Raw genomic sequence first — 13,286 nt, forward strand, 5'->3', positions numbered from 1 at the left:
AGCCAGTTTCTTTTAGCAGACCCATTGTATAATCGATCTGCTCAAATCCTTCAAGCACACGGAGGAAATCCTGAGCTTTGCAGCTTCCAGCATGAACACGAGAAAATAAGTCTCTCAAGGTCAGGCATTTTTGTTAGCTGAGAAGAAAATTGGTTACGGATGGCGTTGTCTGCGTTTAAAGCATCAACAGCATCGAGGCGTGCATTTATTTTCTTAGCATCCACTAAGGGGTGACAGACCCATTGCTTAAACATCCTTTTGCCGAATGGTGTTACGCATCGGTTGAGCAGTTGGAAGAGGGTGCCCTCCTGGCCCCCATCGAACGAGTTGGCGAACACCTCAAGGTTGATAAGGGTTTGGCCATCAAGCACGAGACTGGTGGCCTTTCTGATCGGATCGTACCACGTGAAGTTTCCAATTGTGATCAAATCTCGTTCAATTTTGAGCATCCTCAAGTACTGTACTAGCGCTCCAAATGCTGACATGGCAAATTCCTTGTCCCTTGCTTCTCGTAGGACTTGTGGCCAGGCCAAGAGGTTATCCCCATCTAGTGAGACAAAATAATTACTGGCATCGAGCTCCCGCACAGTAATATCTGCTTCCCAGAACTCTTTTCCAGGTTTCAAATAGTTCCAGAGGGTGGTGGGGATAGTGTTATTTTTCAGAATCCGCAAAGCTTTGGTGGACATGACAGACTTCTCGAGAAGTAACTCCTGTGGGCGCGTTTGGGCAACGAAGGTCTCAAATTTGGTCATATCGACATCATCGATAAATTCTGCCAAATAGAACTGGCCTGTCGCAGTGTCGACGAAAGCGAGTCCAAATACTGGTAGGTCATTGACTAGTGCCTCCTTAATGGCCACACAATACGTTGACATGTCATCTTGAAGCATTCCGCCATCCACAAGAGTGCCAGAAGTAAGGACACAGGCCAATTCACGCCTGATGATTTTTTCTTGTTTCCCGACGCTGCCACCCGTCTTACCCTGTTTCTCTCGCATTTCCTTACCGAGAGCAGATTCGCTTTGATCCACCCTCGCGATCTTGAAACCTTTAGCCACAAACTGATTCGCCCAATGGTCTAAGCTCATTTCCGGGACGCCAACCATGCGCATGTTCACACGATCTGTAAGTTTGAGGTCGAAGAGTTGATGGCCGATAGTAGCGTCATTTTCGTAGAGTTCATAAAATTTGCCCTTCTTGAAAAAGACGACCGTATCCCAAAATTTCTGTTTAATTTCCCAGTATTGTTTCTCAAACGGTGAGAATTTAGTCCATGCTAGAGGAGGAATATAAATGGTCCGCGGATCGTAGTCAGGGTGTCCAGGTGGGTTTCGGTCAATATCCGTAATATTAGCAAGCCACGGGTAACGGTGCTCCGGTTCACTCATATGGGCCTTCGCTTTTTTATTCTCCCTTTGTACTGTGGTTTGGTGAGAGCAGGTCGCTGCTTTGGTGGTTCTGTATCATTAGGATCATAAGTCCATTTCAGAGCAGAGCTAGTAGATGCATCTGGAAGCTCAAGATCACTTCCCTCATTTTGAACGGGAGGTGATTTCGAAGGCGATACTTTGATAGAAGCACTGGAGGGCCGCTTGCGCTTTTTGGATGGCTTCACCTCATCCTCAGAATCATCTGGGACAATAAAGTCATCTAGGTCTACATGGACACAGTATTAGTAGTGAAAAATCTTTCCAAGAAAACCAAATTATGTATGCTAACCGTCATCGGAAAACCCATCGTTATCATTGAATTCATCCTCATCAGCCGAACAAGCAACGGTTTTCCTCCTTTTCGCGGTCCCCCCTGCGCCGAATTTTCTACTCGCTGGGATGACATCCTCGTCATCTGACTCTAGATAGCTTTTGACAGATTTTTTCGCCTAGAATTCAACAACAACGTGAGCAAGCATTCCACCAGACCTAAGACATTGTTCCCATATAATAGAACTGAACTGGTGAAACACGTAGTCTTCTTACCCGTCGTGCTGGTGTGACCGAGCTTCGATCAGGCACTCCATTCTCAATCAGTACGCCATCGACTTCGTTTGTGGTTGCAGTGGAGGACGGGAAACAGCCGCTATCAACCGAACTCGCATCAATTTCCTTAGCCTCCTCACCCTCTACCACCGCTGCAGAATCATCCATCTTGGAATCATCCTCATCATACCCCACATCATCACTACTTGGAACAGGGGTATGATTCTGTCCACCGCCAGCAACATTTTTATCCTCTCCGATCTTCAGGGATTTCGAAATGGCAGTCCCGAAATTCGATCTCGAATTGATGTGATTTTTTTGCCCTGAAGCTGCTCTCTGGGAAGGGGAAGACACAAGATCCTGGGTAGTATTGTTACGGTAAGCAGGAGACGCGGCCACCGTTACAGGTGAGGATTTCTGGAAGAAACCCAAGATGGACTTTTGGCTCTTCATATTTTGGGTGCTTGAGGTCGACTTATTTAGAACACGCGCATTTGGTGTCTTCTGCGAGTTGGTATGTTCCACCATATCTCCTACGAGAGGAGAGGATAAAATGACTGCTCTGAGAGTGCTTGAAAGACGGGACAGGTTCTAGTTATGAATCAATTGCAAGGCGGTACATGATTTTGTATACTCATACGGTAAAATATCTAGTATCGGCGTCAATAATAGGAAATAGAGAAAAAGGGGCGAACTTTTGAAGGGGAGTTGAAGAATACGGAGTAATTCCTCCCGAGATGGATGTCAGAAAGGGAGACGTGACAAAAGTTACCATTAGCGTGTTCGACGCGTTAATGGGGCATGTCACGTGATACTGAAGGCAACTGCGGATGATTCCATTCATCCATTGGATAAGCCGGGGGAAGATAAATAAATACCTCTATACAGTGTGCAAGTACGAACACTTAGGCTTGAGGGTCTATCTGGTAGCGTCCTAGCGCTTTATCCTGCGCATTTTGAATGAGATGTCAGCGCTGAGATCATTAATGTGAGTAGCCCGATTTTTCCTTGGTTTCATGTGCTGATGTTAGTTATAGTATAACCGAGTGCGATCTTTGCAAACTCGGATACCACGACTTGTTGACCCGGTTCCTGCAGAATGCGCGCTGATTGACACACATAATCGTTGGGCTTTGCCATCCACTGAAGGCGTACGGCCATTCTGCGTTCCGCGTCATCAAACTCTGGGACCTTGGGAACTGGGAGAATGGTGACATACCAGCCATGCAATCACTAGAAAAACTTCAGCTCTGTGGGGGAGAACACGATGATGCGACGGTAGACGGCTTCAGTATAACCATGGCCAAGTTCCCGCGTCTGTGGTCCCTCAAACTATGGAATTTGGTAGGTGCAAATGCTGAAAAGTTTTTCCCTGGGCCAATACAGAGCTTGCGCAAGGTGAAGGTTGAATTTTGTTTTATTTCCACGGTCAGATTTCTTAACCTGTCAGCCGTTGCGGCTGAAAGCCTATACCTCTGCATTCGACAATCAGACGGTGTCACAGGACCGTATGAAATTAGTACAACGAAGATTATGAATCTGACCATAGGCGGACGCTTACCACCAGGTTTCCGATTGAAAGGTTTGCCGCAGAACTGCACACTCTGCGCTGATGCCTTCCTGCTCCAAGGTGCAAAAATATTGATGGCAGAGGCCGTATAACGTCCTATAAGTTCCAGAACGTGATGTTGACGCACTCATTGTGGAATGCCCTCCACTCCCGCACCTCTCTCCGGGTAATTCATATTTATGTCGCTCGTCACAATCCCGAATTCCCCCCCTCCTTCCTCCCCGGGCGATCCTTTGGTGGAGGTGAGTAATCTCTGTTATCCAAATGAGAACCAACTGCAGCCTGCAGAACTCTTTCGGGAGGTGGTCCACTGGATCAATGATCTCACCATCCACGAAGAACAGATCCTCAAGAACGTGTGGGATAAAGGAATTCGGGTAGTGAATAGACGTTTCCAGGCGTTTTCTAATGTGAATTTGTCCATCAACTGGAGCTGAAATTGAACAATCTGAATTGTGGCATAGCCATGATGGTTGGCCTGGCTTGCAGAGAGCCTTGCTGTCTTTGTTATATTACACAGTTGTCACATTTCTGAAGTCGTGAAGGAATATGTCATACGCACGCAACTCCCTGGTCGACCCTGTCTCTGTTCTTATGCAAAACGGCATTGACGAGAGAGTTGTAGAATTTCTTGACAACAGTTGATTCGTAACTTGATACTGATAAATGCTACAGTGTCTATCCACCACAACCCGAATGACTCCACGTGACAGAAAAAATATATCCACAGAACGTTCTTGCGGAATCATTCAAGTTAGGGGTATTTTCCAGAAAAGAGGAATCCTATCTACTTCACATATCTCTTTGCTCGGATCCGCTTCCTGCGCTTTAGTCTAGGCAAAGGTCCACTCACAGCAAATCACCTTTCTCCTAGCACTGTAGGCTGTTTTCCGGGGCTACTGCCTCATTGTCTAGCTCTACCAGGCAGGGGAAAGCAACAATGACACAGAAGAAGAATCGAAACTCAGAAGGCTTGTTAAGCTCGCCCTTGAAGTAGCCCTCCGGACTGCGCCAGGTATCATTGCCGGCTAACATCCCTTTAATGCACCTCCCTTTAGGGAGATAAGCTTCGTTTTCAAGATCGATTGTCCGAGCCTCCTCAACAATCATTTCCGGGCCAGTACCGCGGTAGTTGATCATGATATTGTCAGGTTTGATATCTGGAAGCAATTAGGTTTAGGTTATGGAACTGAAGAGTGCGTCCTTCACCTAAATGAACAATGTCATGGCTGTGCAGCTCAGCAATCCCGCGCAGACTACCTTTTAGGATCTGCTTCCTCGCTTGCATTGATATTTGCTTTCTATCAAGGCTCAGAAAGTCATCTTTCATGTACTTGTACACAAGTATCCACTGATTTGGAATGATGTCATGTGGTAAGCGTAGAAATGAGCTTTTTAAAGCCGCGGTCGTATGTCCTCATTGAAGCTTCAGAAAATTGCCTTGGGAATGTCCTTCAAGATGAATTTGCCTTGTCCGGATCTGGAGCACTGTAAGCTCATCGACCTGTGGTACATGATGGAGCGGGTATTCTCGCACGTTGCTAACCAAACGCGACCAACATGTGGTCTCTCCTGAATCAGTTTCTTGAAGACATAGCGACGTCCAGCCGTACCGATCAATTCATTAGGTGGAGGTACCATATTCTCCCCAAAATTTTGAGATTTGTTGACAAGTGATGTAGGGCAAATAGTTCAGCAACGCAGGTGTTGTTGATACCCAGGGATCGTAGCGAGACGCTGGCTATTTTTGGCCCGGATTTAACCATGCGCTAGTCGACTTAGGTATGCAAGACGGATGGATGGGATGGATCAAAATTCATTGATCATAGCTAAAATTGGTTGGATATAGACAACGCTAACCTATGTGCAAGTGCGAATTCAACCTCACAGCCATGAATTTCATAACTCGAGGTCTGTGTATAGTGTCTGACTGTATTCTAGCTAAGCACCGCCAGGCCATCCACTTCGTGTCACCATCATCACACTTTCTTGCCGTCCTGCTTTTTGTCCTTCCCTGCCCCACGAATAATCTAAGTTTCCCAGCACTGTCGTTGCCTTTCACTTATAGTAGTGCTTTGATGCAACGATCTTTTCATCCTTGTCGAGCTCGAAAGCGGTGAAATACCTTGCAGCATCGCTTTGGCTCGGATGCTCCGCCTCCCTGGAAAAGGTGAGAGAGAAAAGAGATCAACGGCAATTGTGCACATGACTCACTTCATTGCCACTCTGACGGTTTCAAGCTTTAGAGTGTCTTTGTACTGTTCAGCAACTGTAGTGAACTCGTCTTGGGTGGTGTGGAAGAATCACCATGGTGCAAGAATGTTGGCGCCATGGAGGTAAGGTCAGGCAAATCCTGGTAAAACAAGGCATGAAAATGAGTGTCATCACCTACCACCTTGCAATACCAGCCGCCGTCTACGCAGAAAGTAAGGGAAGATTGTAACCCTTCTCACTCTTTATTTCCTAAACTGTAGCACTGACTGAAGGGGTGCTAGAATGATTGTCATGCAATCATAGCTGCTCCAATGCACAGTCTTATAGCGTGAACTCAAATTTCCAATAGTGAATCAGTCCGCTAATTCATCAAAATGCGGATCATGAAGATGAGAAAATTTGGACATCACACCACATTGTCGCATCACCCCTTTCTCTCCTGGTTGATTATAGCACCCAGGAGGCTGAGGCTGAAGTACCTTTTCCAGTGGACATCCATCTTTGTCGACTCAGTATCTTGCTGCTGGTCAAAAGGGAACATCGAGTGACTGAGAATTCACCTGCACTAGAGCAGTTTGGATCAAGTGCACGTCATGCATCCGCCACGCCGTGAGACTTTAATCATTGAGGAGATTTTTTTCTTCGTCTGGACATGTCACCCGTGCAATCAACCAAACGTTCCAGACCTTGCACAGCCCTGAGCAGACTAGATATCCTAGTAGCGGGGCTCAGTCTGTGAATAATTTTAGGTTAACTTGACAGCAGAGTGAGACGAAATTGCATCAGGGAAGAAGGGAAGTGGACATGGTCACCATGTCGAGAACAGTTTCAGCTGCGGCACAGCTGGGCCAGGTGATACTAGCAGTGGGGCCCGATGAGAAGGGATGGGCATAGTACACATGAGGAAAGAGAATTATGACAAAAGAAAGGGAATATAGTGATGACGGAGAGAAGATGTTCGAGCGGCGGAAGGAGGTGGTTTATATAGTCCAGAAAGCGGCGATGTTGCGCTAAACCATGTAAGGCAATTCCCCACGGTATACCTAGGTATGGAGTAAATGCTGAGGCTTTTCGATGGTAGAGTTTGAGGCTACTAGCAAAGGAAGAAGTACTAAAGGGCATCATGATAGAAAAATGAAATTGTGTTCCCCGACAAACAAAGATTAAGACACAAAAAAAGAAGAGGAGACAGGGCAAGTAGATAGGGATAAGGGGAATCAAGCTCCAATCTAATTTACAGGTCTATAAACAGAAAAAAAAAAAAAGAAGTAGAAGGAAGAAAAATCCGTAAAAGTATACAGCATATCGCTATTAACGGGTCAGGCGGAACGGAGCGGGAAAAACGAGAGGAGAAATCCATCTTACCTTGATGATTTATTCGACTCTCAGATCGCCCGATTTCACCTCAGCTTCCTCTTCCTCCTCCCTCCATCCTGGAGCTTGTAGGCCTAGTTTCTCAAAATCCTCATCGCTCACGATTTTTACTATCTTCACTTTCCATTTTCCAATCCTCAAGATCAGCAGAGAATCGTCAATGATAAATTTTTCCGTTGCATCTTTGTTCCAAGTCTTGATCGGAACGTAGGACAATTTGTCATCCATAGTGGCCTTGGAGTCTGATCTTGATGCGACAGCCGCTCCATTATGTAAGATAAGCCGCATCGCTTCTGCCTTAGATGATGCGAGCCCTGCTGACCAAAGAACCTTGTGGAAAAATTGTCCAACGACCAATGATCTTGGGAGAGTAACATGTGGGGATGGCGCATTAAAAGGGCTCGTTTCTGAAAGATTGATATCACGTTTTGGGCGGGCCTCCATTTCTGGGGCCGTGGATATTTGCCCTCCAAAAAGGCTTCGATGGTCCTTCTCAGCTTGGGCGGCTTCCGCGGGCCCCCGCATAAGTTCGACGAATTCGGAAGCCAGTTTGTGTTGTGCGACTCTCTTAGACGGGTCCTCCATGTGCTGTACCATGATTTCCTTGATTGCGGGTATAGGGAGGAAGGTGAAGTATTTCAAATATTGTTCAACATTCTCGTCCGGAACCCGTATGAAAAACTATAGACGGTGAGTTTCATGTTGCGCTATTGAAGTAAATGGACAATCAGAAGGTACAGATCTCTTACCTGGTAGAGGTCAAAAGTCGGAGTCATGTCCTTATCTAACCAGACAGCATTTCCCGCTGTCTTTCCAAACTTCTCCCCTGATGGGGTTGTGAGGAGAGGTGTAGTAAAACCCATAGGCTCCAATATTTCCCGGTCTTCAGGTTTCGGAGCATGCTTTCGCCAGTAGTCCTGGTCCGCTTTCATCAGAGATTTCGTTGCATCAATGCCAAATTGAATGTTTCCAGCCTGGTCGGACCCGCCAACTTGCACCAAAACGTTTTGTTGTTGGATGAGTTGCCACCAATCCCATGCTTGCAGGAGAGGATATGTAAATTCCGCCAGGGACATGCCTTTCCCGCTCTGTAAACGATTCTTAACACTGCAAAGCCGTATTGTGTCAGCCGCCCTCGTCTGGAAGACACCTAACAGAATCCTATACTAGACAAATAGTGAAGGGCGCGTATACGTACGTATCCCGCCCAAGCATCGGCCCCAATCGCGCACTCTCTCCCATGGTTTTCATGACCTCCATGAACGGCTCCTTGAGCCACCATGTATTATTATTCACGATTGCCCGTCTCCATATAGGTTCATATGCGTATCCATGTTTAGCCCCGTACCTCTCAATAGACATCCCGAGAGTTTTAAGTTGGAGATGCATGTTCACCATATTCTCTTTGCGCGTAACCCTGGCCTGTTTAGCTCTGGGGTCTTCTCTGTCTGTAGGGTCGCCAATTTGACTTGTGGACCCGCCTAGCTGTTGTTTGAATTAGTTATATGCTACATAATACAGCTCCATACTTGGACAGGTATATAGCGTGGAAGAGCGTAAAAGCAGAATGTGCTCACCAGAAAAACCGCCCTGATACCGTGGACATAAGCCCATGCCAGAACCATAAATGGTAGCATGTGTCCAATATGCAGAGACGGCGCTGTAGGATCGACACCAGCGTATACGCCCACTCTCCTTTCCGTCCACATTTTATTCAATGCATCTCGATCACTACAGTACGCACAATTGCGTTAGCGGAATACGCAAGTCGTGTCGCGCAACATGAACATTCGCCAGTATATGGGCATATTCATTCCATTGCTTATTCTCTCCAGGGAGATTACGTAGCTAACATACCCAACAACTTTGTTGACCAATCCCCGTTCTTCCATAAGTTCCAAAAAGCTCTTTCTATTGCCAGCCTTGATTTCCTCTGCATATCCTTTCCACGTTTCCTCCGCCTCCCGCATCCGCAGGATATGCTTTTGTGTGATATTGCGTGTTTGGAGCAAAGAGGCTGTCATGATGCTAGAGGATTTCGCTCCTCCTAGTGACATTCTCCCCACATTGGCAGGCTGCGATCGGAGAAACATCATGAACTGGGGGTAAGGAAGCATGGAGAGCGAGCAGGCAGGGAACGACCGAAATTGCGCCATCATTCGGATGAATCGATGGCGGAGTTAAGAAAAAACAGACATGTTGGAATCGCTCAGTGATCTCAGGCTACTTACTACCTTATATCAATTGGATGCGTAAATAACTTCAACCTTCGTTACGATGTGAAAAAATGGATGTCTTCCTCAGACTAAAAGGTCTATCCGAGACTTTACCTCAAAGTTTGCTTGTGGACTGTGGATCAATGATAGCCCGGTTGGCGCTAAAACTCCCTATTAGACCTGAGAAAACAAAAATTTAGACGCTTTGTGCTTTATCCTTCAACAATAAATAGACGCTCTTCTACTCTGTACGGATGATGGAAGTTACTCAGTTGGTCTAGGATCATGCAATGTCAAAAATAATTCAGAAATATGAAATTCACCAAATCGATATAAACTTCTCAAGCGTCGAACAACCAAGTCTTGAAATAAGAAACATCACAATATCAGACCCCAGTCCAATCCCAGCACATCCCGATTGACCCAGGCGAACTAATCAGCAAAATCATGATTCAACTCATAAAAATCTGAACAAATACTTCATTGCTCCAACCGCTAACTAAACCCAACTCCTTCCACGCGGTCTCAACATCAATAGCAAGCACTGTCTTCCCAGTCCCATCTTCCGCAGCCTTCAGCTGAACAGTGTGCATGGGGACCACCTGCCCGTGGAGCAACACCAGGAAGTTTCCCTCCACAGTGCGACAGGTAGAATCAGATATATATATACCCAATGTTCCCAATGCCTTCAAATTAATGTTAAATTTGAGCCTGCTATTAGCGATAAGGAAAATATCTGAAGTTACAATAGCAGCAACTCCAGTCATTTTGCCCAAGAGGCCTAGAATAGCGACATCTGTGTTTATCGTGGCACCTCTGCTACTTGTTTGTCTATTTGGCATTTTAAATGTCCTGACAGGGAACATGGTTAAAATTTCCCAGCCTTTTGTTTCCAGAGATACGGAAACCAGTGAGGCTTGGTCTGAAGGTTTCATTATTGGCGAGATGGCGCCAGAAGAATGTGCGCGTATCACATACTTGTCATTGCTACCAGGAGAAATGCCTGGGAAATCTAGGATGGAGATTAGTGAGGTGGTTTTTCCAGCGCCGATGTTGAAGAGGCCTAGGATACCACTTCCAGTTTTTGCCCAGCCTGTGTAACATCCTACCCTGAGCATCTGGCCTTCGTTGTAATTGTGGTATACGTCAATTGAGGTTCCTAGAACACTAGTCCGAAGAATAATAGTGTTGCCTTCGGTTGTCGGAGCTGTCATCTGATTGATAAGGTTGATATCGTGTTCACCCGGCACATCGGTGATGTATATGGGACCGCCAGAAACACATCTAGCTGCTGCGTGGAAGGATGCATACGGGTGGCTGGTCTGGAACATGTCCCAATCAGGGATCACGTTAAGATGCCGTGTAAAGAGGGCGTTATGTGCATTACAGAAAACGTGCCACGGGTGGGACGTGGAGACATCGGGAAAGAAATCGTCAGAGTTCCTTAGGAGAATCCGTGGCTTGTTTGTCGGTATCTGGGAATGAAAAATGATCTGTGGCGCTTGCGACATGCAGCTGATTGCTTTGGCTTGGAAATAACGCAGCGACGCAATGGACCACGCATCTTGATACGCCGTCGTAAATCGGATTCGGTCGGTGGGATCCTGCAGCATGTCGAGGAAAAATTGCGCATCGGTTTTGACGGAGTCAACTCCAGCCTCCAAAAGAAATTTATACATATCGTCATAGAACCGGTAAATATCATCCGGGTCGACAACCAGCATACTCCCACCGGCAACGCCATCAACCTTTTTGACGATCTTTGTTTTATACGTTTTTGCTATCTGACCGTCAGGTGAGATACCACCCCAATATCCGAGAAGGGCATGCCAAACGGCAATATGCTGGATATGTGTGTGCTTTTGGCGTATTTTACTGGTTGTATGCTTCAACCCATTTGGGAACCCTTCCTTATTCGCTTCGAATTCCATCCAGCCACGTTTAAACTGAACCTCGCCCTTTCTGTCCAATGCCTGCCAATTATCATCTATGATGAGGTTGACAATATTGATGCCATTTGCTTTTAGAATATCGAGGGCTTTTAATATTTTTTCCTCTGTCAAGTCCTGTCCTAGAGCATTCCAAGTACAATAAGCTAAGCCGTCATACCAATCAGACATCCATTGAACCTGAGGGTCATCCTCCACGAGAACAATATCACTATCCAACGGTGATTTCGGCTCATTCAGCTCCTGCGGCGTAGTTGAAGTTGCGGACCTAGTTCCAGAAATCTGTCTCACGACTTTTCGGGACTCATACATTACAGCGCTTTTCGCGACCTCGAAAGAAGGTGCCACCGCAACTAGAACCTGAAAGTTGGAGTTGTGGAAACTGTCATTCCTCACAACCGCCACAATCTGGCCTTTGTCTCCGGAATTAAATAGAGTCATGACGTTATCCACCCCACTGATAGCAAGGAGAACGAGGTGCGTTCCATCTTTGCGCAAAAATGACAGAAAAATAGCGTCCTCTGTCAAAGCCAGGTTATTCATGCCGTGTCGTGGTGCAATCCAAGGTTCCCATATACGGACAAGAGCAAAATATCTGACGAAATCCTTCGGGAGTGCGAAATTTATTTTCTCGTGAGTGCTCTGGTTATCAATCGCGGATAGGATAGTGCCTGTCACGCTCCACAAAAGTGCCCCGGGGGACTCGCTAGAGCGTGTCTCAATCTCGAGCTTCGGATTAATATGATCCAAATATTCAGTCAACTTTGACTCCTGGACCACGGGCTCAAGGCTCTTGCGAAGTTGAGAGCTGAAAGGTTCAAAAACCAATTCGCCATCTTTCGTCCCAAATTGATCCTTCACCCATGTCCACGAAGACTCTGCATCGATTCTATATCTAATAGTAAAAGCGGCATGCTTACCCTGTTTCGGGAAGTCAAGTTCCTGGGAAAATGTGTAGGTGTGATAGTTTGGCCCTGGTCCAGGGCCCATTGCCATGGGAATAGTTTGTGACGTCGAACTCTTTTGCAAGGGAAGTGCTTCCCATGAATCGTTATTGTTAACATTATGCCAGATGGAAACCTCCCAGGTCTGCTCAGGAAACGAGCGGCTTGACTTGAGTTGGACGGTAAAGAGGAGCTATGAAGTATTAGCAACTATAGTTAATATATGGCGTTTAACGTCTGCATCTCGGCAAAGAGACAACTAGATAAAAACCTTGTAATTTAAAGCAAGCAATTGCAAGTTATGAAATAAAATGTCATATTACGGAAGAGGCTGAGAAAGAAGTCTGCTCAAGATAACACTATCCGCCATACCTTATCTTGATCTCCACTCCTTTTCAGACATGTAACCTGGCCCAAGGGCGGCCAGCTGGTAATATCTGCAAAAAGGCTCATCTGTGCTGCTCGCACAAATTTGATCTGTGAGGGGCGTTCTGCCTTCTGCTGGCTCAGTTGAGTTGCACTCCCTTGTCCCGTGTTTAGAGTTATAGAAGCTAGAGCGCTCGAGAGCATGGATGAAAGGGTCGCTTTTGTCATTTCACCTTTATTTTTATTTTTATTTTTTTTTATTTATTTATTTACTTTTGTTGTTGTTGTTGTTGTGTAGACAGACGGGTGGGCGAAGTATTCAACTGTCCCCTATTGAATTGTAGGATGACTGTCCGAGATGATAACCAAGAGGGTATAGATTAATGTAATTTACATCTGGATAACTGAAGAACTGTTAAATATCGTGCAACGAGAGGTGGAGATTTGGAGACGGATATTATTAGAGCAATGAACTAGTTAATCATCAAAAGTTACCTGTAACTATCTGTACCACGGTTCGGCACTTCATTTGCTCCTCTGAAACACAAACACAACGGTACTGGAAAATCTTTTTTGCATGCTAGATGTCCAACTGAGGAACATATTAAATCTAAAGGACGCGTCTGACCTAGTCAGTTCACGAAATTTATTCAAGTCGTTCAAACTGCTGGCTA

At 46.0% G+C, this 13,286-nt stretch overlaps 6 protein-coding genes across 6 annotated transcripts; 1 reads left to right on the forward strand and 5 right to left on the reverse strand.

The window, feature by feature from the left end:
• Nucleotides 1–50: 50 nt before the first annotated feature.
• Nucleotides 51–2,507, reverse strand: PAAG_08713 (hypothetical protein; the record flags this gene model as incomplete). Its single annotated transcript, XM_015846599.1, has 4 exons — nt 51–1,423; nt 1,531–1,659; nt 1,723–1,882; nt 1,980–2,507. 4 exons carry the CDS (start codon nt 2,505–2,507, stop codon nt 51–53), a joined length of 2,190 nt encoding a protein of 729 aa, XP_015701396.1.
• A 696-nt stretch (nt 2,508–3,203) lies between these two features.
• On the forward strand, nt 3,204–3,641 carry PAAG_12624 (hypothetical protein; the record flags this gene model as incomplete). The annotated part of the gene is made up of 1 exon (XM_015848092.1): nt 3,204–3,641. The coding sequence occupies one exon, from the start codon at nt 3,204–3,206 to the stop codon at nt 3,639–3,641; it is 438 nt and encodes a 145-aa protein (XP_015702292.1).
• Nucleotides 3,642–4,419: 778 nt separating this feature from the next.
• Nucleotides 4,420–4,879, reverse strand: PAAG_08714 (hypothetical protein; the record flags this gene model as incomplete). Its single annotated transcript, XM_002789313.2, has 2 exons — nt 4,420–4,709; nt 4,759–4,879. The coding sequence occupies 2 exons, from the start codon at nt 4,877–4,879 to the stop codon at nt 4,420–4,422; spliced, it is 411 nt and encodes a 136-aa protein (XP_002789359.2).
• A 728-nt stretch (nt 4,880–5,607) lies between these two features.
• On the reverse strand, nt 5,608–5,881 carry PAAG_12625 (hypothetical protein; the record flags this gene model as incomplete). Its single annotated transcript, XM_015848093.1, has 3 exons — nt 5,608–5,710; nt 5,764–5,833; nt 5,857–5,881. 3 exons carry the CDS (start codon nt 5,879–5,881, stop codon nt 5,608–5,610), a joined length of 198 nt encoding a protein of 65 aa, XP_015702293.1.
• A 1,256-nt stretch (nt 5,882–7,137) lies between these two features.
• On the reverse strand, nt 7,138–9,293 carry PAAG_08716 (tyrosyl-tRNA synthetase; the record flags this gene model as incomplete). Its single annotated transcript, XM_002789315.1, has 5 exons — nt 7,138–7,818; nt 7,887–8,244; nt 8,336–8,622; nt 8,715–8,868; nt 8,995–9,293. 5 exons carry the CDS (start codon nt 9,291–9,293, stop codon nt 7,138–7,140), a joined length of 1,779 nt encoding a protein of 592 aa, XP_002789361.1.
• A 512-nt stretch (nt 9,294–9,805) lies between these two features.
• Nucleotides 9,806–12,840, reverse strand: PAAG_08717 (hypothetical protein; the record flags this gene model as incomplete). The annotated part of the gene is made up of 2 exons (XM_015846600.1): nt 9,806–12,439; nt 12,619–12,840. The coding sequence occupies 2 exons, from the start codon at nt 12,838–12,840 to the stop codon at nt 9,806–9,808; spliced, it is 2,856 nt and encodes a 951-aa protein (XP_015701397.1).
• Nucleotides 12,841–13,286: the final 446 nt, after the last annotated feature.

This window comes from Paracoccidioides lutzii (genome assembly GCF_000150705.2).
Source record: "Paracoccidioides lutzii Pb01 unplaced genomic scaffold supercont2.44, whole genome shotgun sequence".
NCBI lineage: Eukaryota > Fungi > Ascomycota > Eurotiomycetes > Onygenales > Ajellomycetaceae > Paracoccidioides > Paracoccidioides lutzii.